General features: G+C 46.4%; 1 protein-coding gene across 2 annotated transcripts; it reads right to left on the bottom strand.

The window, feature by feature from the left end:
• Window positions 1-1,651: 1,651 nt before the first annotated feature.
• Window positions 1,652-24,967, bottom strand: MMD (monocyte to macrophage differentiation associated). Of its 2 annotated transcripts, XM_065735556.1 has the most exons (9): window positions 24,909-24,967; window positions 16,425-16,459; window positions 15,386-15,566; window positions 8,428-8,509; window positions 4,495-4,655; window positions 3,609-3,683; window positions 3,186-3,287; window positions 2,399-2,468; window positions 1,652-2,050 (listed from the first exon to the last, which is right to left on the bottom strand). In XM_065735556.1, exons 1-9 carry the CDS (start codon window positions 24,947-24,949, stop codon window positions 1,847-1,849), a joined length of 951 nt encoding a protein of 316 aa, XP_065591628.1. In that variant the 5' UTR covers window positions 24,950-24,967; the 3' UTR covers window positions 1,652-1,846. The 2 variants fall into 2 exon arrangements, with proteins under 2 accessions (XP_065591628.1, XP_065591629.1); XM_065735557.1 differs by lacking the exons at window positions 15,386-15,566; window positions 16,425-16,459; window positions 24,909-24,967 and adding an exon at window positions 12,253-12,500.
• Window positions 24,968-24,986: the final 19 nt, after the last annotated feature.

The raw sequence follows: 24,986 nt of genomic DNA, 5'->3' as shown, positions 1-24,986 counted from the left end.
AAAACAAACGTTATTCAAGCAATAGTTTCACTTCCGACTGCAGGAACCCTCTACGTGTGTTCTAGTGGTTTTAACAGTACTGCACTGGAACAAAAGATATGAAATCACAGAGTGGAAAAATACCAAAATAGACACGATGTTAAAAAAAAAAACTGAGGCATCCAAATGTGAGTGTCGTATGGGGATTACCCACCCCGTCTGCTCTGCCCACACCCTCATGGGGCACTCTGACTGCTGCAGTGCTGCTCCCATCGCTGCAACACTGCACAGCACCTCCTCTTCAGTGCCCAGAAGCTGAACTTTGTCCCTCTTGTGAGCTCTGTTCTCAACAGTGTCTAAGCTAAAACCCACGACCCTGGCAGATCGAGGTGCATTAGTAAGCTGTACCTTGAGGAAGGCCCTGCCTCGCTCCCCCTCCTCTGAAGATAGGCAATATTCAGAAGGAATCTGAGAAAGGCAACACGTTTTGGTTTTCAAATACTGACATGAAAAACTGAGTAAATTAGAAAAAGGATAAAGTCGATCTTAATATAAGACATTCATTACAGAGTGGGACAGAGTACAGCTATCAGATGAACAGTACTACAATGACTCTCCTACGTCTGGTCCTTCAATGCACACTCTACCACTGGGACTCACTACGTTTTATCTCCCTGTGCAGAAACAGCAATACAGGACTGGTGTTACTCTGTGTTTGAAGTCCCAGCATGACAAGTGACACTGTTATCTTTCACCTCTCCTCCCTCTAAGGCTGTGCTGGGGAGAACCAACAGCCACAGACTCCTGGTGCCTGTTAAGTGCTCTGCCTGCTGGGAAACACAGCAGCCAAAGCCCCAAGGAGAGCTGCTGGAACTGCTTTTGTCGGCCACTTTAGAATCCTTCTGAACAACTGGAGCCTTAGCATTGCAGCACCATGAACATACCCTGGGGAAATTACTGTTTGGGATGGAGGCATCCCAGCAGTTGGTGCCCACCACACTGCTGCTTATTGTGCAGCTCTCAGTGGGGCTGGGGTTCCTGAAGGACTGGTGAGCACCAGATTCTTCCAACACACCTCATCTCCATCAAAGATAAAGCCAAATGAAGGTGCTGTTGAAGTGGCATTACAGAGAAGCATAACACCATCACATTAAAACTCAGCAGAAGAGCATTTCTACGTTAGTTTGCAAAAGTGGTTATAATTACAGCTACACCACAACCCCTGGAAGAGGTGCAGCGTTCACCTGTCAGTACAGTATGTGGAATGTAACCCTTTCTTGCAAGGTTCTGCAACCTGCATAGATGACAGCTGTTTCAGTTCAGTCAGTGTACTTTTAAAGTTTACAAAGGAAAAATAAAGAAAAGCCCTGGAAAGTTTCTATAAAAGTCTCATGGTATCGAGGTGATGGGTGCTAAAAGCAGACCGACCGTCTGCGACTCACACTCTGTGACAGCTCGTGGCAGGGTGACAGAAACCCACTTGGAGAGCTCGACTTTTCACTATTGCACGGGCTTCATTGGAATCATTAATTTAGAAAAATTCACGTTGTTAAAAAAAATGGCAAAGTTGAGCTAGGATACAAAACTTCTTTGTAAACATCGGGCAGCCAGTTCTGCTCACGTGGAATGGACTCTGAGTGCTGCAGGACCTGTGCTGGGTACAGCACTGTGCTGTCTGGAGGGCGGATCCAGGACACACACACACACACACACACACACACCACTTCACAGTAATCGTGTTCACAGAACTACCAAAGTCAGTGCAGTTTTCCCTGTGCGATTCTCCAATTCCCCCAAATTCCTTAAAGTGAAATAACACTGTCCCAGAGGCCGAGTGCAGCTCTCCCCCACCCCCACGTGCACACGTCTATCCTAAGTGACGGATGATGTCTGCAGGACTTCTGTAGAGGTACTTCCAAATGGCATAGTAGTGAACTGCAGCCGCCGTGGCCACGAACACGTGCCAGATGGCATGGGCAAAGGGAATGACTCCGTCACTCTTGAAGAACACCACACCGAGGCAATATATCAAGCCTCCCCAGGCAACCTCCTCGAGTCCCTCGGTGTTGCTCTGGCAACGAACAAGGACACGTTAGGGATGGAGAACCAAGGGGGCAAGGAACGTTTGCTACACAGAGTGGGTCTCTCTGCGAGGTCTGGCACCCAAGCTCTTCATGTACACTCTGCAGCCCACGTTCAACCAAAGGAGGCAGCACTGCCCTGAACATGGAGTGCTATAAGCTATAAACCCACACTATAGTTGGCTTTATTTGGTTCTGCGGCCGAGAAAAACATCTATAATTATGGTAGACTAAAATTAAGGTTTTTTTTCCCTGAAGAAACAGAGCTGCACCAGAGTACTTAGACTGGTCGTAAAAGGAAAGTGTGCATCTGTAATGTCAACAGTCACATTCCTTACCATGGATGTCACTACCAGAGCAGGAGAAAATCCCATCGCCAAATAGAAGAAGAGTTCAACAATCTTATACCTAAAACAGAACGAAACTGAGTCTTCTCAGGTGGTGTACAGCAATACAAACACTTACTTCAACAGTAAAGAAATATATTCATTTTTATGTTAGCACGAGGCCACTAAACTTTTCAGGAAGCTTTCTGCACACTGTTGTAGAAATAAAGCCAGGATTTCTGTCTGCATGCTGGAGTTGCAGGCAACACTTCATTCACCAAATACTGCCTAGATGCAGTGTCAAATGGCAGTGAGAATCAAACATTCAGAAAAGTTAATTTGAGAACTCAATCGCTCTTTATCAAAATAAAACACGTCTGGTCTTGTCCACTGAAAATAAGCAATGAAATCAGGCTCCAGAACCTAGAGCTGAAGCTGATGAACATGTTCCAAGCAAGAAGTCTCTCCTCCTCTTCCATACACATTGTGATGCCATACACAGTATAATCTGTGCATCACTTGACCTTGCCTTTCCTCACCCATTCTCACTCCTGCTTTCTTGCAGCAAAGTCTTCAATCTGGATACTTCCCTCCCCCCACTTTAGGAGATGACAATAAAATACCTAAAGACACGTTATGGCAGAGCATCTTTGAGCAAGATAAGGCTCTGCATCACTCTCATCACTTCTCTCTGCCACCTCCAAGGCCTTACTGCAACGTGTGGAATACCAGACACAGAATGCTCAGAAAGCAAAACAAAAGCCTCAGTTTAAAGTTAAATACAAACAACAATTCTTACTTTTCATGGTAGAGAAAAACATAAACAGTGCCTCCAGCAGCCATCAGCCAGATAAACCAACGCATGTGAGATGCCAGAGGTCCAAGCTCACGAAGATTTAACCTGGAAGTACAAAGACTTTATCAGACAAGATTAATGAACGAATGGAGCACACTGACACAAGAATACTGGGGCTTAATATAAATAAATATCCAGAGCTATAACTTAAGACATAATGGGGGTGAAGACTGTGGGCACACAGAGGCAGAAATGCATTGATGTTGACGTGAGGAAAGCACCAAGTGGGATGTGGGGAATACACAGAAACTAACAGCTTCCTGTTTCTTTTCTAATTACTTCCTGTTTAGCAAATCCCACAAAACTTGCAAGCTTTTCCACAGAGTCCTTCAGAATTAAAGGTTTTCTCTCCCCTGGACTTCTTACCACGGTGCATACGATGCCGCAATGAAGACGTAGATCATCATTCTGTCACACATGTGAAAGCAGTGCTCCATTGTCCTAGAAACGGAGACAACAAGTCAGCAGGGCAGATGTGGGGAACATTTCTGTATCACTTGGTTTTCCTGATGCATTTTGGAATTACTTCAGGAGAAATACAATATGGCATCTTATAATCGTTTGGAAGACTGTCCACGTGGGCTTCACAAGGTCATAAGCAAAAGAATGCTCATCTCCTGTGTCTTATTCCTATGCCTTTCTCTGTCTCACCATACATTCTGCTCACAAGGAGGCAGAAAGCTGTCACATCAGCTCTGCTTAATTCAGAAACTGTTATCCAGTGACTATGAGTTAAACCCAATTTATGGCCCAGAATTATATAGGTGTCATAAAAAAAATAAAAGACATCAGGTTTTGCTGTTAATGCCTTTCTTCCAAGGCTGTTAGTTATGTATCCCATCTTAATTCCCTTGGCAAACTCTGCATTACTCCAGGTACTTGAGAATGACATAGTCCCAAATAGTGTTCTCATGTCTGAGATGGGATTACATCCACCACACACACGGGCCGTGTTCTTCCCACTCGAGTACCAGATTAAGAGCCACAGGGGCTTCTCAGATCAATATCTTTTCTTCCCAAAACGCAGCAGACATATTTTTGTTTACATGTGAGCTTGGCTCGCTATTTCTTTCAACAGGATCAAGGGTTTACGTTGTTTTTGTTGTTCCCTTTTGTGATTCTGTGATTAAACACAAGATACCACTCTGACCTTTTTCTGTAAAACTCCACAGTTTTGACCACTTGAGAAACACAGTGTTAAAACCTCACAGAACGTGAGAGCAAAACATCCACACAAGAGCTATAGTGATACCTTAAGTGACTCTTCTTCCAAGAAACAATATGAAACACCGTGGAGACGATGAAGAGCGCGCAGAGCCCCATGCCATAGATCCATGCTGTTATTTTTTCCCATCGATCGTCAGAAAGTCGGTGGAGAAGAGCACTGCCCACAATGGCAGGAACAATGAGGAACTAAAACAAAAACCAGGAGAAGGCCGTTAAGAGTCTGCTCGCAGCAAATACAGCTACCACCCACAGCACTGCAGCAGCCGGCAGATAACCCTGCAGCACGCCGTAGAGGAACAATACAACACCTGATGGCAGCTTCCTAGCTGGAATGAGTTTTCCATTTTGTTGTACATCTACACACAAGGGTCAAGACCCTGACAGTGTCTCAGACAGTGTAGTTGTACCTGCTTGTGACAAATTTACTCTCATATGGGATTAGGATATGCTGCTAGCTCCTCTAGGCATGACAGCTTTTTATTTTCACATTCTGCTTCCTATCTCTAAAAAGGTTTTGATCTTACTCTAAAGCTGAGCTCTAAAGCACCACTTATGCATAGAGGCATTTCTACCTGTCTGCTTTGACTAGGAAAGACAATCTTTGGCAGTCCTTACATTAAACATTCTGAATAAATTCCTTTTCAGACACTTTGCAGGTTAAATTCTTCCTTGCTTAACATGCCAAACAAAGTTGGGAACCAGTAACGTTTAAACAAATATGGCAATTCTGCTTTGCATTACAGGTTTGTTAGCTTAAGAGTGCAAAGTTCTGGTCTAGCCAGTACTATCTGTCCCTTATCTTGTTGCATGCAAAAAAATGAGACTCTCATCACAGCTCAGAACATGGAGAGTGTACTGAATCCATCTGAAAAGCAGCTGGTTAATCCAGGAGAAGAGCTAAAAAAGATGAAACAATGCTTCTTCCTATGGATTTTGAAGTATATTAGGTGCAGCTTCATTACTGCTGTACTCTCTCCTTTTTTGCAAGGCTTTCTACATCGAAGCCAACAGATGAGAAGTGTTGCATTCTTTTATCTACAGCATTTGGACCAGAGGTGAAAATACTCTGACTTTTGCAGTGACTCTATGGAAGCTGACCTCAAGCAGTTTAAGGCCAAAAATAGTCTTCCAATCTGGCTCCTCATTTGTCACAAACCATAAATTTTCATATAAATACCCGGGACAACTCTCCAATTTAAGAAAGGTTAAAGCATTTCACTCCTCAGGAGATTAGTTGCTCCTGTTTTCCACATATGGCACACAATTAAAAGTGTGGCTAAAGCCCTTAAGACAGCAGGGGACTGATTGGATACGACAGTTATTTCATTTCATATTTGCAGGAGACAGATTAAAAACAGAATCTGTTCCAGTCAACTGGACAAAATTTCTTTAGATTCTTATGTTGTCAGTGGCTTTTATTATATCTAACATCCGTCTCAAAGAAAAAGCACTCGTGAACAAAGCAAGACAGGTTTTCATCTGAAAAATCTCTGGTGCAAGAATGGTATTTTGACCCTAAGAGAGAAAGAATCTGACCTTTAAAAGGAGGGGTGTTTAACAAAAAAAGTCAAAGCATCAGAACAAATAGCAGTAGCGTGGTTGTGCTGTGTCACTGTAGGGGAATGATGAGGCATGTCTGGGTTGCCAGCATTCCTAGTAGCAAAATTAGCTGAAGTCACTAAAAGTTTTGGTTGCTTTGTTTGCTTGTTTCGCTTATTTCATCATGAAGTACAGTTCCCTCCTAACTCCCATTCGTTTGGGATTGCTGAGAATAATGGTATTTTGGTCACATTTTATCTGTATCCTTTCCTTTTATCTACAGACAACCTTTCCCATGGAATAGCTTAAAAAAATGTTAAAGATCACTTTTATATGTAATACTATGCCAGAATTATTTTCTTTGCACATGAGGCTGTGTAGGTCACAGTCAGTAATACACACAAGCATGGGATTACTGCTGCTCTCTCACCTGCCTTTCATTGCCATTCATTTCATTTCACTTAGGAGGATGGTTGGACTAGATGATCTTGTAGGTCCTTTCCAACCTTATGAACCTATGAACCTATTGAGAGGGAACGCTAATAATGACAGCCCCTACACTTCTTAGGAACGGAAGATGTGAAAAAGAAATAATCAAGTAACACTTAAAAGCCACACGAGAAACTGTGTCCATTTCAGGCTTCCTGCTCCAGAAGCGTAGCCCTGAAACCAAGTACAATGTGTCTCCACTCATGGATTTTCTCCTCACAAAGAAGGAGACAAGCATCTCAGAAGGAGAAGCTTACTGGCAACTTGGATATTTCACTACACAGAGGAGAGAAACTGCTAATAACCACCAGGTAGAACCAAGATATTTTCACCATGAGAGCTCTGTGACATTTTGAAGACTCCTCCTTCCATGCACCAATGGCCTGGAAGACCCTCCAAGCCTCATTTTTTGAGATATTTACACCTTTCCCCCCCACACACACTGGGCAGACTAACTTAGTTTAAGAATAGCTCCTCCTTTAAAGACAACGGAAAAGCTTTGAGCGACATAAAGGAAGGTGTGCCTAAGTTCTGAGGTCTGAATAGAACAGAGCATTTTGTCTAATTAACCTTATATGCACTAGAAAGTTTCAGTACGAAATAACAAACCCCTACACTTGGGCTTCACTTACCTTACATCTCAAATGCTCATTACTCTTGCTTCTCCCATACACTGTTTCCTTTCTGCTCTTCTAAAACAGAGTGCTGTCCTTTCTGTCTCTACATTCAACTGCTTAGCTGCCCTTCCTTTCTCCTAGTGACTGAAGACAGGTCAGTGCTTCGTTTAAGGTTAAAAAAAATTAAGACATTTTAAATAGCTTTTCTAGTAAGAAATTTGAAGATGCATTACCACACTACACAAAGTTAGCTTCACTATTATATCCCAAAGCTGTATGTAGGATCCTGTACTCCCATTTATTGATGTTTCTGAAGCAGCTGCCTAAACAATTACCATACTGAAGCAGAGAACCAAAACTGAAACCCACACGAGGAGTACAGCCACAGTCATAAAATACAAGTTGACTGCTTTCTGAATTGTGAAAGAAATATGGAGAACCACTGCTAAACTCCGTCACACAGATATGTCAGTATCTAATTGTCAGCTCCTACTGTAGGCTAGCAGCAATTACTCAACGTCATGGCCCTCTAACATTTAGTAAAATAATCTGTAACAGAAGAAAAAAAAAAGCATGCTCCCTAGTTTTTTAAGTATAACCCATTGTGCTTTCCCAGTTTAGATTCCCATTTCAAGGCTTTACATTTTGATTTAGGAAGTTAATTACTGCATACAATTTTATTTACAGAGCAACAATCCCCTTGTCACACTGTATTTTCTCTATGGTGTATGTTAACATATCCCCAAGTTATGAACAGTTTGTGGTACACTGTAGCATACAGCCTGGCTGTTCAGAAAGTAATTAGACAAATTCACCGTAAACAGCAGCAAACCACAAAATACTGATAGGACATCTTGGCTGTAACCTGCTGCTGACAGGCAGGAATATCACATGCCTGTTTTTCAGCCAGATGAAGTCTAGAATTGCTGAGGAATACAGCGACTTCTGCCAGATATCTTCAAATCCAACTTGGTCAGGATTTGTACAAGGATTAGGAGATAAACCACATATTTGTGCTAACTAATGGAGTGTTGCTACATTTCTCTAGACAAATAAGCACATATTTACATAATGCTGTTTAAAAGCATAATCTCCAGTTAGCTTTCCTACATGTAAACCAAAGTAATTCTCTTTTTACCAGCAGCAGTGATTGCTGGTGATCCCATTTACTGGGCTCTTACGACTGAAGCTTCCGTAACAAAACCAGAGAGACTAAAAACACACATGCATTTGGGCTAAGGTAAGTATTTACCCATCTGGAAGGGCACAAATTGACTGAAACAGTTCAGAAAGGAAAAAGGAAATGCACTTACTGCGTGTGTGTAACAGTTAGCAGCATGTTCGTAGCAAGTGGGCTTGTAGCGGCTGTTGGCCGGAGCTGGGTGGTTCATGAACCTGTGGAGTAATTACAGAGTGTTTTTAATAAACCACCTCTGGAACATCAGGGAGGACTATCTCCAACCCAGTAACGTCACAAGTATCAGTACAGATGTTTCAGGTAACTGTTATTAAAATCCCAAGCTCGCCCCGATGCGTTCTCTCACCAGAAGTACAGAAACGCTTCTGTGACTGCGCAGGGGATGCCAGCTGCAGTTCAGACTTCTCATTTCACAGAAGATGCACAGAGAAGTCACCTCCCTCTTCTCCAACTACTCGATCAAAGGAACAATTAGCTATTTCCTATTTTAATGACAAAATAAAGACTCATTTTTTTTCCTGAATTACGGCCTTCATCGTCGCTGCCATGGGTTACTCTTCTTGATGAGATTCCCAGGTCTACAGCAGCATTCCAGTTCTGCAGCACCTCGGAATAAACCAACCTGAACCTCCTTCTCTATTCCTATAGCAAACAACTTCTGCCATTGGGAGTGCCAGACACATTTTCCTTTGTGCCTAGTGATAATTTCTGTCCATAACTAAGACAAGTTACACAGGGAAGGAAGGAGATGCCAGCGGTTAACTCAGAAAAGGAGCAATTTCCACAAGCTTACCAGAGACATTTCATCTTTAAGAATCTTCAAACATTACCTAACAAACAATGGATCACAGCAAACAGAGTCTGTGAGAGCCAAAGTCTGGCAAAACCTGAGAAATTTCTGGGAGAGCTAGCCAAACAACAGGGCATTCAGCTACTGAAGGACCAAATGCTTGAGTTGCTTCTGTGAAATTACAAGAATTAGATCTGTGTATAAGAACCCCACAAAACCTGCACACACATCTACACAACCAGCCCACCCAAGTCAAGCCAGGATCCCCTGCAGCAGTAGTGCTGCACGCAGCATCCCAGCACAGTCTGCTGCTGCACGAGGGATGCTTTCACTGTAAGTTCTCATACTGTATCCCAGGGTACAGCAGACTGCTGTAAAACTGAGCACTGACAGACAGCTATCCAAGAGGGCAGGAGCAGCTCTGCAAACACACAACATCCCAGTGTGCTCAGAGCTGAGAACAGCTCTGCTGGCATGTTTTATATACACAGCTTGTGAGGGGAGCCACAACCAAGCCGAGCAGGATCTGCACAAGCAGGTCCCAGTTTCTGGGGTATGAGATTGCTGGTTTACAAACCACTTAAGCAAGCTGTCAGGAAAAGCACTGTTTCCTAAGCTGATACGTGAAAATTCATTACAATTATTTAAGAGCCTTGATAAAGTAACACGGTGCCATGATGCTCTCCAAACTGTGGCAATTAAAAATAAATAAAATAAGTGTTACAACAGCAAGGATTTAAAAAAAATAATTTTCTTCACAAAAAAAATATCAGCACAAAGGAACAGCTCCAAGGGCGTTAATTCATTGCTTAAAAAGTGACTTATTTTTTACCAGTGAAGAATGACACTTTGTTCTCAGCTCTAAGAAGAGAATGGAGCTGTGGTCACGCAGAGCCTGGCAATGCTGGAGACCAGTTCTGCCCAGCACACACAGACCCCAGCAGCTCCCAAAGCACATCCCACAGCACCTAAAGGTGCAGCTACACGGTTCTGCTCCCACGTCTGGAGGGCATTTAAAAACAAAGGCATCTGTGACCACGGTCGCTGCCCTCAACTGCACAGGTTTAAAGTCACAGAAAACCTCCCACGTGCAGAATGCTGCCCCGTGCCTCAAAGGGCCACAGTGGCACTGCACAAACCTTACAGGAGGTGAGAGGCCAAACCTCCCCCCAAAAACATGAAGGAATAGGCTAACCCTCAGCAGGTGCTTTGTTATTTCCATTATTTCAGTGTATTGCCATCTGAAAAGCTATTAATAATGGAAAGCAGCCTGCTAATGGGACCTCCTGTTGCCCATTAGAGGGCTTTCTGGATTTTTTTCCTCTTCCTTTATAGGAAAAGGGGATGGACTGCTTTCACAGCAGGGCCTGGGCAATGTGAGATTTTAGGATGATGAACAAACATTTCTGAAGTCTCTTATTAGGATCTGGTGTTCTCGCTAGTGTAGACAGTGTTACTGGCAGTAGAAGAGGACAAAGGCATTAACACAGTGATCTGTTCCGTGGTACGTACACAAAGGGTCTTTTTCATCATCATCCTGGCAAAACAAGCACCAGATTTCAGTCAGCTTCATACATGGACCTTTAATTACAAATAATTTTAAACACCTTCCTTAAATAATTAAAAAAAAAAAAAAGAAAACCAAGAGGAGTAAGCCCTGATAATCTAATTCAAAACTAATTCAAAATAAGGTTACGTTGTGACTACTGAACAGAAAGCTTTACTAGATTGCCACGATCACTGAAACGTGCTTCTCTTCCATTCCTGATTCCCATCTGCTGATGGAATTATCCCTCGATGCACAAAGCAAGACATCAGAAATAAAAAAAACAACTAGCAAAGGCTGATAAAGTCTCAAAGATCCTTTTCTTTCTGTTTGGTCTGTTCAGGAAGGACGCTTCCTTTATCCAGCTCAGCAGGACCCACACTTCCTTCTAGCAGCTGAACAGCACATTGTCCCCTTTGATATCATTTTTTCCTCGTGCTCTCCAGCAGGAGGAAAGGCCACGCAGACCACGGAAGCCCCAAACAACAGCACAGCCCCAGAAACAGCAGCAAGGCGGGGAGGGCGCGTTAAGTGGGCGTACATATTTAGACACCAAAGCCATTGGTTAAGTTGCTGAGGCTCTGTGCTTTTGAGAGAGGAGAAAGAAAAAACAAAAAAAAAAAAGCAGCACAAGCAGGTCAAAACAGCTCGGTGCTGCGCTTCAACCACGACCACGTAGGTGTGCTTTTGAAGAGAAAGAAATAGGTTTACAGGAAGGCTGATGAGGATGATTTTTTTTTAAGCAAAGCGGCGGATCTCTCTCCCCTTTGTGAGCTCGGCCCGTTCGGTTCCAAGCTCGGGCGCATCCCGCCGGGCCCGGCACCCTCTGCCCGCGGCAGCCGCTGTGTGTGGTTGTTGGTACCTGCACTCATCATCATCATCATCACCATCACCTCTTACACCGCCGAACAACCGAGCCACACGCGTCACTCACATCAACCCAGCAGCTCACCGCTTCCTTCGGTGAATCAATGAAACCACACACGTGTAAGGATCCCCAACGCAGCACGATGCTAAGAAACCCACTGCCATCAGCTCTGCTCGAAGAACCGACACCGCGGACCAAGGCGTCCGCATCCCCGGCCGCCCCCAGCGGGCGGACCCCGGGCAGCGCAGCACAAAGGCGCGGGGACTCGAGCCTCGTGCACAGAGCTCCGATCCCGTTCGCTCCTCCCTCTCCCACCGCTCCCTTTCAGTTTTCTTTCTCTCTTAACGCCCGCGCTCCTCGAGCCGGGAGGGGCGGGCAGCGCAGCCCCGCAGCGGTGCGTTCACCTGCGGAGCCGAAGCGGCGCCGGGAGCCGAGAGAGCACCGCGGGACGGGGATGGGGGAACCGAGAGCCACAGGTCGGGGCCCACGGCGCACGGGCGGATGCGTGAACCTTCACCCATTTAGAAGGGAAAAAAAACCACCGCCCGCAATACCGCCCGCACAGAACCGCCGCACACCCCACCCCCCCCCCCCCCCAACCGGAGCCCCGCTGCCCCCGGGAGCGGCATGGAGACCGCAGACCCCGCCCGCAGCCGGGCATGGCCGCACGGGGACCCCGAGAGCACGGAGGGGAGAGAAGGGGAAGGGGTTGGGGGGGGGGAGGGGGGTTCCTCACCTCCGGAACCGCTCCTGGAGCCGCCGCATGGGTCCGGGCCGCCCGCCCCGGCCGGGCGCTGGGCGGGGGGTCGGGACGGGATGCTGCGGGCGGCTCCGGAGGCGGCGACGGCTGAGTCCGGGCCCTCATTGGCGTACGGACCGCTGCGGAGCGGGGCGACGGCCAAAGCCGTCCGTCAGCGAGGAGCCGGAGCCGGGCGGGAGGATGCTTTAAGCGCCCTGCGGGATCCGCGCAGCCCGCCCGGCCCGGCTGAGGCGGGACCACGGCGGGGGGGACATGGCGGGCGGGGCGGAGCCGAGCCGGGCGCTGCGCGGTGTGCGGCTTCACCAGAGCGAGCGGGGCGGACAGGGCCGTGCCGTGTTTGAAGCGGGTTGATGCTGCTGCTGCTGCTGCTGCTGGGCTCGGGCTCAGCCGGGGCTGCGGTGGTGGCAGCGCTGCTGATAATCCTGCAGCTCTCTTCCCGCCCTCCCCCACAGCTGTGCCACTGAGGTGTCCTTATCTGCTCACAGCCCAGGGTTGGCCAAGCGAGGGTTATTTCGTGTAAGCGAAGAAACGGTGTTGAGAGTTTCCCTAAGTGTGGTGCTGCCTATAGCACTGTGGTGCAAATCGGGGCGTGAATGAGGAGAATACTGAGCTCTGTTCAAGCTTCTGTGTTGTAATCTAAGATCTTGTTTACAATGGGATTCGAGCAGTTCCAGCCCTCAGCAAAAGCGATTAGTGCAGGCGCACCGAAGCAAACCACCGTCTGACAAATAAACCGTGCAGCAGTGCCGTGGGTGAGGCAGGATGGAGGCAGATGGGACCTGCTGCTGCTGCTGGAGTTACCCTCAGCTGAGCTGCCACCTCGGCCTGCCAGGAGGAATTAGCATTGTCACTTGGCGGGCGGTCAGACTAAATCCAACCTCTCACAGCCCTGGGTCCCTTTTACTAAATCTTCCTCCACACCGTGATTGAGCAACGAGTGAAGTAACAGCTTTGTAAACTGCCCCACGAGGCTTGCCTGCCCCCTTGGTTTTATCCTTCCAGGATGGTGTAAGCTCTGCGGCTCGCTGCCACATCCACTGTGGCTGGGCCAGGACAGCCTGCGTGCAGACCATTGCTCCAGGGTGAGGGCAGAACTTGGGGCTGGAAAGGAGCACAGAAGTCACAGCAGCCAGGTGATGTCCCTGAGGACTGAAAAAAAGGCAGTATTGCACCAATGTTTAAGAAGGGTAGGAAGGATGACCCAAGGAACTGCTCAATACCCACTCATCGCTGCATTTCTCTACCTCTGCCCCAATAACATGCTCTTTCAGGCTGTAAAAATGTTTAGGAATATATGATTCTGTGGACAGCAGGACTGGGAGGTGGGCTTTGTGGCTCTGGTGTGAGCTGGCCTCCTGTAATGCAAATTGAAGACCTTCAGAGGTGCCCGCAGTCATTGCATTTGGTCTCTGTCTCCTCCCACTCTCTCTGCCCTTCTTTGGCTGCTTCTTCCAAGCCACTCATTATTTTTTTTCCTTCTCCGACCCCTTCAATATTTGATTCTACCAGCAAATGTGTCACAGAGGCTTTTTCTCCTTTTTTCCAAAGCTGTTCTTTTCCACATTTGTTCTGTGGTCACAGATCTCGCATGCTGTGAGATCTCTAACTCAACAGCTGATGTAGCTTCCCGTCGTTGGCACATCAAAGAGTTACAGATTAAAATCGAGTTAAAATCACTGTTTCAAACTTATTTCTTTTGAATGACACGGAGAAGCCACAAAGCTCTAATGAGTGGAACCAGGTGAAGACCACCAGCCACTGTGAGAGCTGTGATGAGTCTGGAAACACTCTGACAAAACACACGCTTAACTGAATCTCCTTGTCTCTGAAGGATACCACTGAATTACTCAGCATAGATATCTTTAGAGTAATCCTGACCAATAACGTTTTAGTACCAGTGACTCTTGTCGAACTCATTTCTATAATTGTTTTTAATGATATAATGACTCAGTGCCTTTTTTTTTTTTGTAAATCAGAACAGAAGAAACCTCTTATTATGGACCAAGTGACTATTAAATATAAATCCTAAAATTGGCATTGAGCATATAGAATTAAGGAATTTAAACCCTTATTTGTTGGATTACTCTTATTTACAAAGCATGAAAGCTGAAAAACCCTTAACTTCAAATACCAAGAGTTCAAAGATTCAAAAGAGTTCTCAAAGCTTGAGATATATCACAGTCTCTTCAGCCAGAAATGTGTTTTAATGAGTGATCAGGGTCATGAGGAGATGGAAGAGCTTTCCTTACTGATTGCATTGCTGCTGTGGGGGTCTCATGAGGAGCAATGCATTCATATGCAGAATCACCCCATTGAAAACGAACAGCAAAGAGCTTGTTAATAAGGAATTTAGCTTGTTTTTTTATATTGGGCAAAAGGAATCTAGCTCTTATTGGCACCGTGAGGTATTTATAAGATGGATTTTACAGGATGAATGAGACAGTCCCTATTTGATTCCTAATAGAAGGTGTTTGCATAGCAAATCTGTTCTAATTGCAGTTCTTGACAGTCTCGGAAGTGAAGTCAATGACTACAGGAGCTGTGTGGTTTGCCCTTATTATTTCTTGGTCAAATTTTACCCATGCAGAAGCTCCTGTGGAGACTCTGGAGGAACTATCTGCTGTCTAGGGACAGAGGAGTACGTTCTCCTGGACATTTAAGGCAGCACTTTTATGAGCATTAAATTGGCACGCAAACATTTGTCATTACTGAATCAGAACCTGGGAAGCTTTTACAGAATTATGCACACAGGGACACAAATGTGGGGTCTGTAGCTACAGAATTAGCAATTTTCATTCTATCACAAGAACATCTTGGGCTGCACACATCTAGCCAACAGGCAGGACTTGCTGGAAGCTTACTTTTACCCAGCCAAGGTGAAATTTTAAGGGCCACATGAGACGTCAGCAGTGCATCAGGTCCTGCCAGGAGGTTCCACTCAACATCTCACACACAAGCTGAGTTTGGCACAGATAATTTGTTCATATATCAGCCTGCATAGTACCCAGTCTCTTGATTTGTCGAACAGATAGCAGACAAGCATACATCCATGCTACCAAATGAATCTACCAGAGATGCTGCGAGCTAATGTTCCCAGGTACGTACTTACCTTTTGGAGCTGCTGGTGGTGACGGGCTCTGTCGGAGCAGCAGAGAGGCACACTGTGGCTCGGGAAGCTCTCAGCCAATGTAACACAGCAGAGAGGCAAGCTGAGCAGCACGGGGCCTTAACGAGGCATGGGAAACGAGTCTGACTGGTGAAACTCCTCTCCACTCCCAGTCTACGCAATTCTGGCAAGGGAGGGGAAAAACATCTTTTGCTTTCTTCTTGCTTTGTAACGAATATGAGAATCTGGACTTCCTCTCCTGGGAGTCTTCATGCTAATGGTGGAGGATGGTGGTTTCCCTGAGGTTTGGTTTGGAAGTTTTAGAGGTAAAGCTCCTTCCCTTTCTTGAATATAAAGAACAAATTCTGAAAGAAGCGTGGTCATCGCTGACTGCTTTGTACGTGGTCATGGTAGAAATGCAGTCTGACAGAGACCTTCTTAGCTAGTAAAACCTAATGTACTGCCACAATTCTGGAAGGAAATCCTATTCTTCAAGTTCCTAATATGAAAATTGGTTTTGCAGTAACACAGCCTGTAGGACCAGGACAACAACAGGTCCCAAGTGACCCCAAGGCAAAGCTCAGCGTGCGGCCCTTGGCCTGTAGGGTTAGGGTTACTCATATTCCCCACAGAGCCTTGGCATGTGTGGGGACAAAACACCCCATGCTGGGGCTCAACATGGCACGGCAGCCTTGGGCTGAGGCTCCTGCACACCACATGGACATCTCTCTTTTTTTTCTTGCTGGAAACCGGCCCAGATTGCTGCCTTTCCTGACAATCTTTGTGAAGGAGAAGAATCTTCTACTGAAATGCATGTCAATGGTCTTGTGAAACAAGCACCTCTCCGTCCCTCAGTCTTCTCCCAGCCTAATTAATAAGGTCATCTTGCTGAAGGCAGCTTATAAATAGCTTTCCAAACACTAATGGAATTAGTTCTGCCCTGGACAACTTCTCTGGGGTGACATCAGTGTCTAAGAGGGACTGGCTCCTTGGCACACACCGGCACTCCCAGTGGAAATAATGTTGAAGCACAAACATTTACCTGATGTCACAGTCCTCTTGCTGCCAGCGTTAAACCTGAAATGGGATTACAGTGTTACTTAGTAAGATCACAGAGAACATTTAGAGCAAGTAAAACAAGTGGTGCTAGAGGGTTGTGCCTTGTAGATAAGGTTATTTTAGATAACGAAATTTAAAAATCTGCTCAAGGTTTCTTTCTATCAGTATTTCTGATAAAAGGGTATCTTTCATGGCCTCAAACCCTCAAGATTTTGCAGGGACCATGAAGAGCTATGTTGGGAAATAAGATAAAGGATGGTAGGAACCTTTAATATGAGGTCAATCAGTTGGAAATGAGCAGAGTAGCTCCAAAGTCTCAGAAGAGAGCAGTGTCTTAAAATTACTTAAGTCATCCATGAACCGAGCCATCAGATCCCTCTGAAAGCAATGACTGAATTGTTAAGGCTTTAAAATTTGGGGATTTTCTCTTAAGAAAACAACAACACAATGAAATATGTCATAGAAAATGCGAATTTACACCAAAAATTACAGAGAGAATATGTGTAAGTTGTTCTCTGATGTAGGGACTTCAGACTGGTGAGAGTTAAGCTTCTAAACAAGATACAGACATTATGATGAGGTTATAATTTCATTATCTGCTTGACTAATGAAGTTGAATTGTATCTTCAGGAAAATAATGCAGAAAGTGTAATTCTGCAGTCATTTGTTGTGTGCATCAGATGGCAGTCCTGCCACATGTTGCCTTTGAAGACAAGCCTGTTTTAGATAGTAAAATCACACCGATTTAAAAATGCAGACCTAGAGAAATAAAGGTCAGATTTGATATTAATCTATCTTCCAGCAACAAAACAAGGCTTTTAAGAAAAGTTCATTATATGCCACGATGGTAAAAGCACAGTCATATTCCAGTTGTTGGGGCTGCTTACAAAGCACTGTGATTTTTTCCTTACTGTGATTATCATTTGGATTCACAGCGTACCTCACGCTTACTTCAACCAGCAACATTTCCTAGCAGGACCGATGTGATTTGTGTTACAAAGAAATCTTTCTGTCGGAGTGAAAAATTCCTCCTCGCGGATGTTATGTGCGTGGCCTCCCTGGATGAAGAAGCCACAAGGCCTGGGGATGCTCTGTGTAACTGAAACAAGATTACAGCGACAGGGGAAGGAGGGGAGAAAAGCAGTGCTTGCAGGGCTGGGCACTGACCCCGCAGCAGCCACACACAGGTCTGAGTCATCGGATGAACGAGGCAGCTGATGACGGCAAAGAACTTGGATTTCAGAAAGGGTAGAAACATCCTGCATTCAAATATCGATTCTGTAGTGTTTCCTGTGTGAAGCGTCAGTCGCAGTGTCCCCGAATTCAAGGCTTGTTTAGAAATAGCAGATGTCTGTTTGTTTTGGCTTTTAGTAATTGGGCTGAAAATGAGATGGTCAGGGATGTTAACCTTTCTTCTTTTCTTTTTTTAAAAGCAAAGCGTTGTGTGTGCAGAACAAATTATTTCTCTTTTCTATTTTACTCATTTTTGATGTCTCAGGAATAAATGGAAAACGTTCACACGAACACCAAATCCAAAATAAAGCAGATCTACCTTTAAGTCCCCTTCCACAGGAAAAGCAGGGTGTCTTTAATCGATGTTCAGGGGATTTATGTGCAAAAACTTTTAGCCTCCTTCTTCCCACCGTTGCATTTCTTCCCTGCAGACGTGCCTGCCATCCATAATGACTCTCAATACCTCATTTTTGACATCACAATCAATGAAGTGAAATAAGCTGTTACTTAATGGGCCCGACATAAAATCCATTTAAGTTAAAGGAAAGACTCTCATTGTTTCCTATCAGCTCTAGGTCAAGCCTAAAGAGAGCAGAGGGAATGGAATTTATGCTGTCTTTTGTCATCTGAGAGGAAATAGTTTCCTTATCCTATGTGGACTACTTAGAAATTCTAAACATGTTTAGCAAAAGAAAACAAATTGATTTCTTGTCAATGGATAAATGGTTGAAACTTTACTCCAATAGGATATTCTCATTTTCAGATTTTTAAGGTAAGTACAGCAGTGGTGTCATCTGATGCGAAATCACAAAATGAAATTAAGCCTAAATGTTTGGGGGTTTGAAAACGACCAGGATAGTTTGTTCCAACTGTTATTTTATGTTTATATTTTTAGGAAGTACCAGAATCAAAGTCACCCTAACCTGCTCTTTCTGTATATGTCTCATGTGGAACAGTACGGAATGCCATCATCAAACTGCAGTTTTCCTGCAGGAAAAATGACACACTGGGTAGACTGTGTTCTCGATGGGAGCAGCTATTCAATATTTGCTCTTTACTTCTCATTCTGTGGCCTGAGGTTTCATCCAGACTGGGAGGTCTCACAAAAAGCCTTCTTGACAATCCTATCTCATCCTGGGGGAGCAGAGCAGTCCTGACCTAACATGGGCACAGGATGTGTTGTTGCTCGGATGCTCGTGGCACACAGATGGGTGCTTGGGCTAACTGGGTACAAACACAGCTGTACTCGTGGCTGGGGATCTAAAGGTGACCTTTAGGCTCTCGCCTCTACCCAGTGCCGTGCAGCTTTACAGCATGTTACACAACCAAGCCAAAAGAGCTAGAGGTCTATAACAGCAAGAGAATTGGATCAAGACTTGTGTAACAAGAATGAGACCTTAAAAGGAGATGTTGTTTTAGGTATCCCTGTGCTGCTAAGAAGCGGAGAACAAATATTTGTAGGACAGCCTTCACAAATCCCATTCGCATCACCCTCCCCCCAGCAATAACAGGCTGCCAAAAACTCTGTTAACTTTTGCTGCAGGTGGTGAGCATGCCTGAGTGAGTGGGACCAAGCCAGTAGGGGATGACCCGCAGCTGCGACTCAATGCACCTTCGTCGTGGCTGCTCAGCTGGGCAGTTTTATGGCCCAAATCCCGCTTTTCTTGTGAGCTGAAAAGTAAAAAACTAAACCCAGCCCCATGGTTGGAGCTCCAAGGCCAGCCCTGAGCTGTGGCTTTGTCCTCTGCCAGAAGGGTTTGTTGTGACGGCAGGGGAATTAATTAATGGGCCTCACCTCTGTGGCTGTAAAATCCCCGGGGAGATGAGGCGTGCATCGATTTTACTGCGCTGCAGCCAGGTGAGCGTAACGCAGTATTTCCACTCAGGGATGACCGTGCTCTGCTACCCAACTGCACAAAACACAGCTGCTTTCCTCACTCAGTGGTGGCAAAGCTGGCATCCATTAACCATCCCTCTTTGAAAATCGTACCCAGCTTCCCAGAGGGGCCACTTCAGAGCCTGCCAGCTGCAGCAGGCTGACACTGGGCATGGCCAAGGCAACTGCCTCCGCTTTCCTCGTGCTGGGACCTCAGGCAGCATCAAAGGAGCAAGCTTTGTTTATACTTTGTTCACTTCACCATCTATCTCTGCTAATAAAATCTGCAAATAAACGTATAGAGCCAGGCCGTTTTGTATCTCTATTTGCTGCTGATAGAAGAAATGGCCTTTCCTACAGATTTTCAGTTATATATCAGCTTCTATTATGCGCTGCTCCACATCAGCACAAGAAGAAAATTACAATCTTTTGCCATTACAATCTTTTGCAAACATGCTTCTCTTCCAATCTTTCTGCCTTGCTGCTAAATAAATGTGTACTCAAGATAGCGTGCGTGTTACTACAAAAGACCATTATTTACACAACGTCCAAACTCCAGTGTATAGTTCAGGCAGCATTTCCTAAGTCACAGAGCCCACGTGGCCTTACTCATACCACCTCCAGAACTGGACCTCCCCCACAAGGAGAACCCCAGCTCCATTCCTCCTCAGCACCCTCTGCTCTGCCTTGGCATCCCAGTCACTGCATCACTCGCACAGAAGGAGCCTGGTTTGAAAACTCTGAGGCTGCTTCTTGCTTTGCAGCCAGGCAGCAGAATCTTCCATTTCGGCCCTATGAGCACGTTCTCAGCTCCTGGAAGCCTTGCAGGGATGTATATGTATGTGCACTGATAGGTGGCCCACGGTTTGCCATCTAGATTTAACCGTGGAAGTGATAGAGAGAGGGGCAAAGGCCAGGGTGATTTACGGCAGCTGGAAATCTGGTGTGCACGTTGCAACATACCTCACACAAAACACACATGGCTGCACGTCATACAGCACAGGCTGGGCCAAGAGGCAGCTTGGCTGCAGAAGGGGGAATATCAGGAGAGCACAAGCCTGGTCAGGTAAGAGCTTTGTATCTAAAACATGTCCTGACACACTCTCCAGAGGAGGCGAGGTATTTTTGAAGCTGACTTTTTCCTTCCAACTCCCCAGTTCTCTGAGCTCATTAAAATGAAGGCACTAATTTCCACGAGGGGCCAAGAGGGAAAGGTCAAGGAAGGACTTCTTCATGTCAGTTCTCAAATTCCAGTGAGAGGAACGGTGGAGTTTCATTAAGCCGCTGTCGAACTACAAATTACTGCGCTGCTGAAAGAAAGTAGGGCTGCTATTGCCTTACATGCAAGGGGCAGCAGCAGAGAAGACCTGATGACTTACAACTTGTGTACAAACCTGTCTCCTGCCATGAGCAGGTCACCGTGCAGGCTGCCAGCAGCAGGAGCTCAGCTGGGCAGGGCACGGCCCCAGCCCTGTCACCCAGCATCACACATCCCCTTTGCACCAGGACTGACATCTATGCAGCCTCGTGCTGAGGGCACAGAACCACCCAGAGAACGAAACGCTTGCCAAGAACTGAAGTCTTCAAAAGAAGCAGAGCAGCTGTTTTTGTTATTGCACCAAGCCCTAAGTAATGCAAGAATGCCTTGGGAAGGCACTGCCATCTCTGCTAAAGGGACATCGGCCTCTCGGGGGGGCTCAAGTTAAAGCCTGGAGCTGCTGCTTGCCACTTTGTGTTTCCTGGACGGATGTCAGAAGAGCAGGGATTAGACAAATCCCAACTGAAACAAATACTTGATTTTGTTCATTCCATTAGCTTTAGAAAAACACTGCCTTGTCCAAGGTTGCACCTAATAAGTAGGAAAAACAATTGCTTGAGACTCTGAAGGAGAACACAAAGCGAGTGCTCTCCTAACCCTCATTGCCTTCCCTGCTCAGCAAAGCTGGCCTCAAACCTACTGCTTTGAGGACCCAAACTCCATCTCTTAACAATTCGTTAGCTGGAGCAATTAGTGATCATGTTGTACAAGGAGCAACAAGGCATGAAAATGAGCAGCAGGGGACGTGCTGGACCTGAAACCAGGGTGCAAACATGGGGCTCTGGATTCCAGAATGTGCTTTTTTGGAGGACAATGCTCAGGATGCAATTGCTTCACACAGCTGTCAGAACATCTGCCCTGTCATGTGAGCTTATAGGGAGGAGAAAGAAGGCAATCCCAAGGAGGGGGGGACGATGAAAATCAAGCTGGGGGGATTTTGGAGTTGAATACAAGATACCATGACACTGAGTTAAAACAGAAACACCTGCACTCTTTATATAACAACCTGTACTTATGTGCTCAGTCAGACATCCCTGAGTATGTAGGTGTATGCATGAGTTATATAGACCAAAATGGGTACAACACCTACAGAAGCTGGTGAAGTTGCTTTTCTTTCCACTCTGCCTTCTACTTGGAGGTATGCTTCAAGTTTTTAAATCCACATTACAGCATTTTCTGACTTTCCTTCACATGCAAGGCTGCTGAAGGTCACCCTTAGTGCTGACCACCCCGTTTTATTGCTTTCTGCCCTTTTGAGGGATGTATTTGTTACAGCTGTGCCAGAGCACTGGGAGACTTGGGAGAACCTGTGCTGCTCCTGCAGCCCCGTGCATGGAGCCCTGCTCACCCTGGGTGCTGCCCAGGGTTGCCACCAGATTTAAGCCCAATATGTCCCTTGGAGCTCAGAGCCCCCACTGCCCTCTGTTGGGTTATTCTGCACTCCCAAGCTGGATGCAATCAGGCTCGTGGGGTTTTATCTGCTCAGACAGCAAAGCTGCACCCTGCAGGTGTAGAGCCTATCTGTCAGGGTAGTGCCCAAATAGAGAATGAAAAATTTGTCCAGGTGCAAGACAGTGCTCCCAGCACTGAGCAGGACGTGATGCACCCGTGCTTACGAAGCCTGCCACACTCAGTGGGCAGCACAGAGCTGAGCGGGGCCTGGTCTACCCTGGGTAAGTGTGAGATTTTGCAAAGTGTACTGACACAGAGATGTGCTGAGGGCACAGCCCAGCTTTCATCATCTTCCTGCATCCTCTCCATCCAGCGAGCACGTCTGGCCTTCTGCTCTGAAAATCAGCAACCATCTGGTCTCCCTGGTTCCTGCCTCCTCACAGGCAGCTGTTCCACTTCAGCAATACAGGAAACCAAGGCCCTGTGCCACAGCTGCTCTGCTCCTGAGGGACGCACGCCCAGGCAGGAATGCTTCAGGCCCTCTGATGCTGCCGCCTGTTTTTGCCCTCTTGCTGCAAACTCTGCTGTCCCCCATCCCAGATGTGATGCACACAGCTGGAGGATGCTCCCTCCCACTGCACAGCAACATTTAGGATCAAATAGGCAGTGAAACAGAACCACGTGTTCACCCTCAGCAGAGGGAGTGGGCAAAGCATTTCTGTTGGCAAAACAGGGCGAGGTGAGCCCAGCCGTAATAATACCTTGCACACTCCTAGCAATATTTAAGTGCTACCCAAAGAAGCAGCTGGACTTTTGTAATGCCGAGAACACCCCAAGAGAAAAGAACCCCAGGGATGTGCCATGTTGTAAAACTAGTGAGACAAAGTTAGCTAGAGAGAAAGGAAAAGGATGCCTTCGTCCCTCCAGCATGCTATGGGTAACAGCAGATGTGCACGTGTCCTCTCAGGCCATCGACCTTGCCTGCACAGCCATGCAGATGGGTTCAGCAGTGCTGAGCTGTGTCCTCAGTGCCAGCTGGAAGCTCCAACCCCAAAACAGCTCCGTGACCCCACTGCCCGGAGCTGATGGAGCTGCTCTCCTGTCAAGGATCTCACCGCCAGCACGGTCTGTAAATACGCAGCCCAAGGACGTGGTGTTAACACTTCCCAATTATTCTCCGTGCGCCAGAATGAGTTAAGGCAGCAGTCTCTGCCCCGGCTTTGAATTTCCTGGCTTTGCCCTGTCTGCGTCACAGCAGAGCTCTTCCCAGCCAGCCTCTTCCTCAGCTGTTCGGAGTTAGTGCTGGGAGCAGGGCCAGCTCTGCTTCCCAAAACAAACACCCGGCCTCCTGCTGCCAGACATTTGCCTTCTATTCAATACCCCAGGGACCAAACACTTGGCTTTACAAGCGCTGCCCCCATTTTCAATTCCGCAGAGGTATATAAATAAAAATGCAGCTTTTACTGAGTCCTGTCTGCACTGGAGAAGACTCGGTGGCATGTCCCTACAAGCTGCCTCTCTCCATCAGCTGTAAACAGAGGCTCAATTAATTAACGAGGCTCTCTGCCAGGTTAGCACACATTGTTTCAGCAAGGAAAATAAGGCTTATTGTCAAATTACTTTTTCCTGGTGTAATCACATCTGCATTGGAGTGGGTGCTAAGCCTGAATTCCTTCCTCAGGCGGAACTGAACAGTGCGGTGTATTTTTAGGGTAAGGAAGAGCTATCCCGTGGTCCATCAGTACTGAAGGAGCCTGAAGTGTGGGTGCTCCAGGAGCAGGGCCGTGTACAGACACGGATACTTAATCAGAGTAATTCATAATTAACAATATCTCCATAGCACTGCCCATGGAAGGATCTCATGTTCCGTCATAAATATTAATTAACTCAACCCGAAACCCCAACTGCGTAACAGTTACCGATGCCATCCACAGTCAGAGAAGCTGGGGCAGGGTTTGAGCCCTGCCCCAATCCGGGGCACATCATCCACGATGAAAGGCAGGGTGATTTACAGGCAGTCTGTTCAGCTTCCTGACACTGTGGTGTCAAGGACTTGCTGCCCTGGCGTCCCAGGAGCTCAGCACCTTCATCCTGAGCAGCTCCCAGTGCACGTCCTCCAGTGCTGTCTGAGGAAATTATGCATCTGGAGAATTTCTGCTATCTGAAATGTTTATTAATATAGCCATGCAAGTCTCTGTCTGAGTCTGCAGAATTACATAAGCACACGGTGTCAGCGGTGTTGTGGCATCACTGCATTATTTCCATAACCTCCAACAGAGAACTGTGGACCTTTCTGCCCTCATCGTGCCACCTCACACCAACGAAGAAAACAGCCATGAGCACACAATCACAGGGATCCCTTATCACTGACAAGGCTCACTCACTGCCAGGTTTTGCCAAGAGCAGCTGGAACTTGCAGTTAGTTGCACATGGCGCTGATGGGCCAGTGTGGGACAGGCTGGTCAAAAAAGGCTGTAGCTCCCAAATTCTGGGAAGAACAGCAGGAGACAATGCAGCTATCATTAGATTTAGTGGGGACACATCCTCAGTCTGTGTGGCTGAGCAGCAGCATCGCAAGCCTATTTAAGCACAGGATCCATCTGGACACAAAACAACCCCACAGCAAATAAATCAGCATCTCAGCTTACCTTACGAACTCGTTATCCTTTTGCAAACGGAGAGTAAACATAGCTGCCGAGGAGGGAGGGTTGGAAGAGCACAAGGCC

The sequence above is a fragment of the Cyrtonyx montezumae genome, unplaced genomic scaffold, assembly GCF_038088225.1.
Source record: "Cyrtonyx montezumae isolate F1298 unplaced genomic scaffold, pur_monq_1.0 scaffold_19, whole genome shotgun sequence".
In the NCBI taxonomy this organism is placed as follows: Eukaryota; Metazoa; Chordata; class Aves; order Galliformes; family Odontophoridae; genus Cyrtonyx; species Cyrtonyx montezumae.
This window is presented reverse-complemented; position numbering and strand designations above follow the sequence as displayed.

Excerpts from the sequence above, each read along its gene's own strand:
- MMD (XM_065735556.1), bottom strand. The coding sequence starts at position 24,949 with ATGTTTACTCTCCGTTTGCAAAAGGATAACGAGTTCGTAAG. Across the intron at positions 16,460-24,908 it reads AAGGATAACGAGTTCGTAAG|GTTTAACGCTGGCAGCAAGA; the intron begins GTAAGCTGAGAT and ends ATCCCATTTCAG. Across the intron at positions 4,656-8,427 it reads CTAACTGTTACACACACGCA|TTCCTCATTGTTCCTGCCAT; the intron begins GTAAGTGCATTT and ends TTTTTGTTTTAG.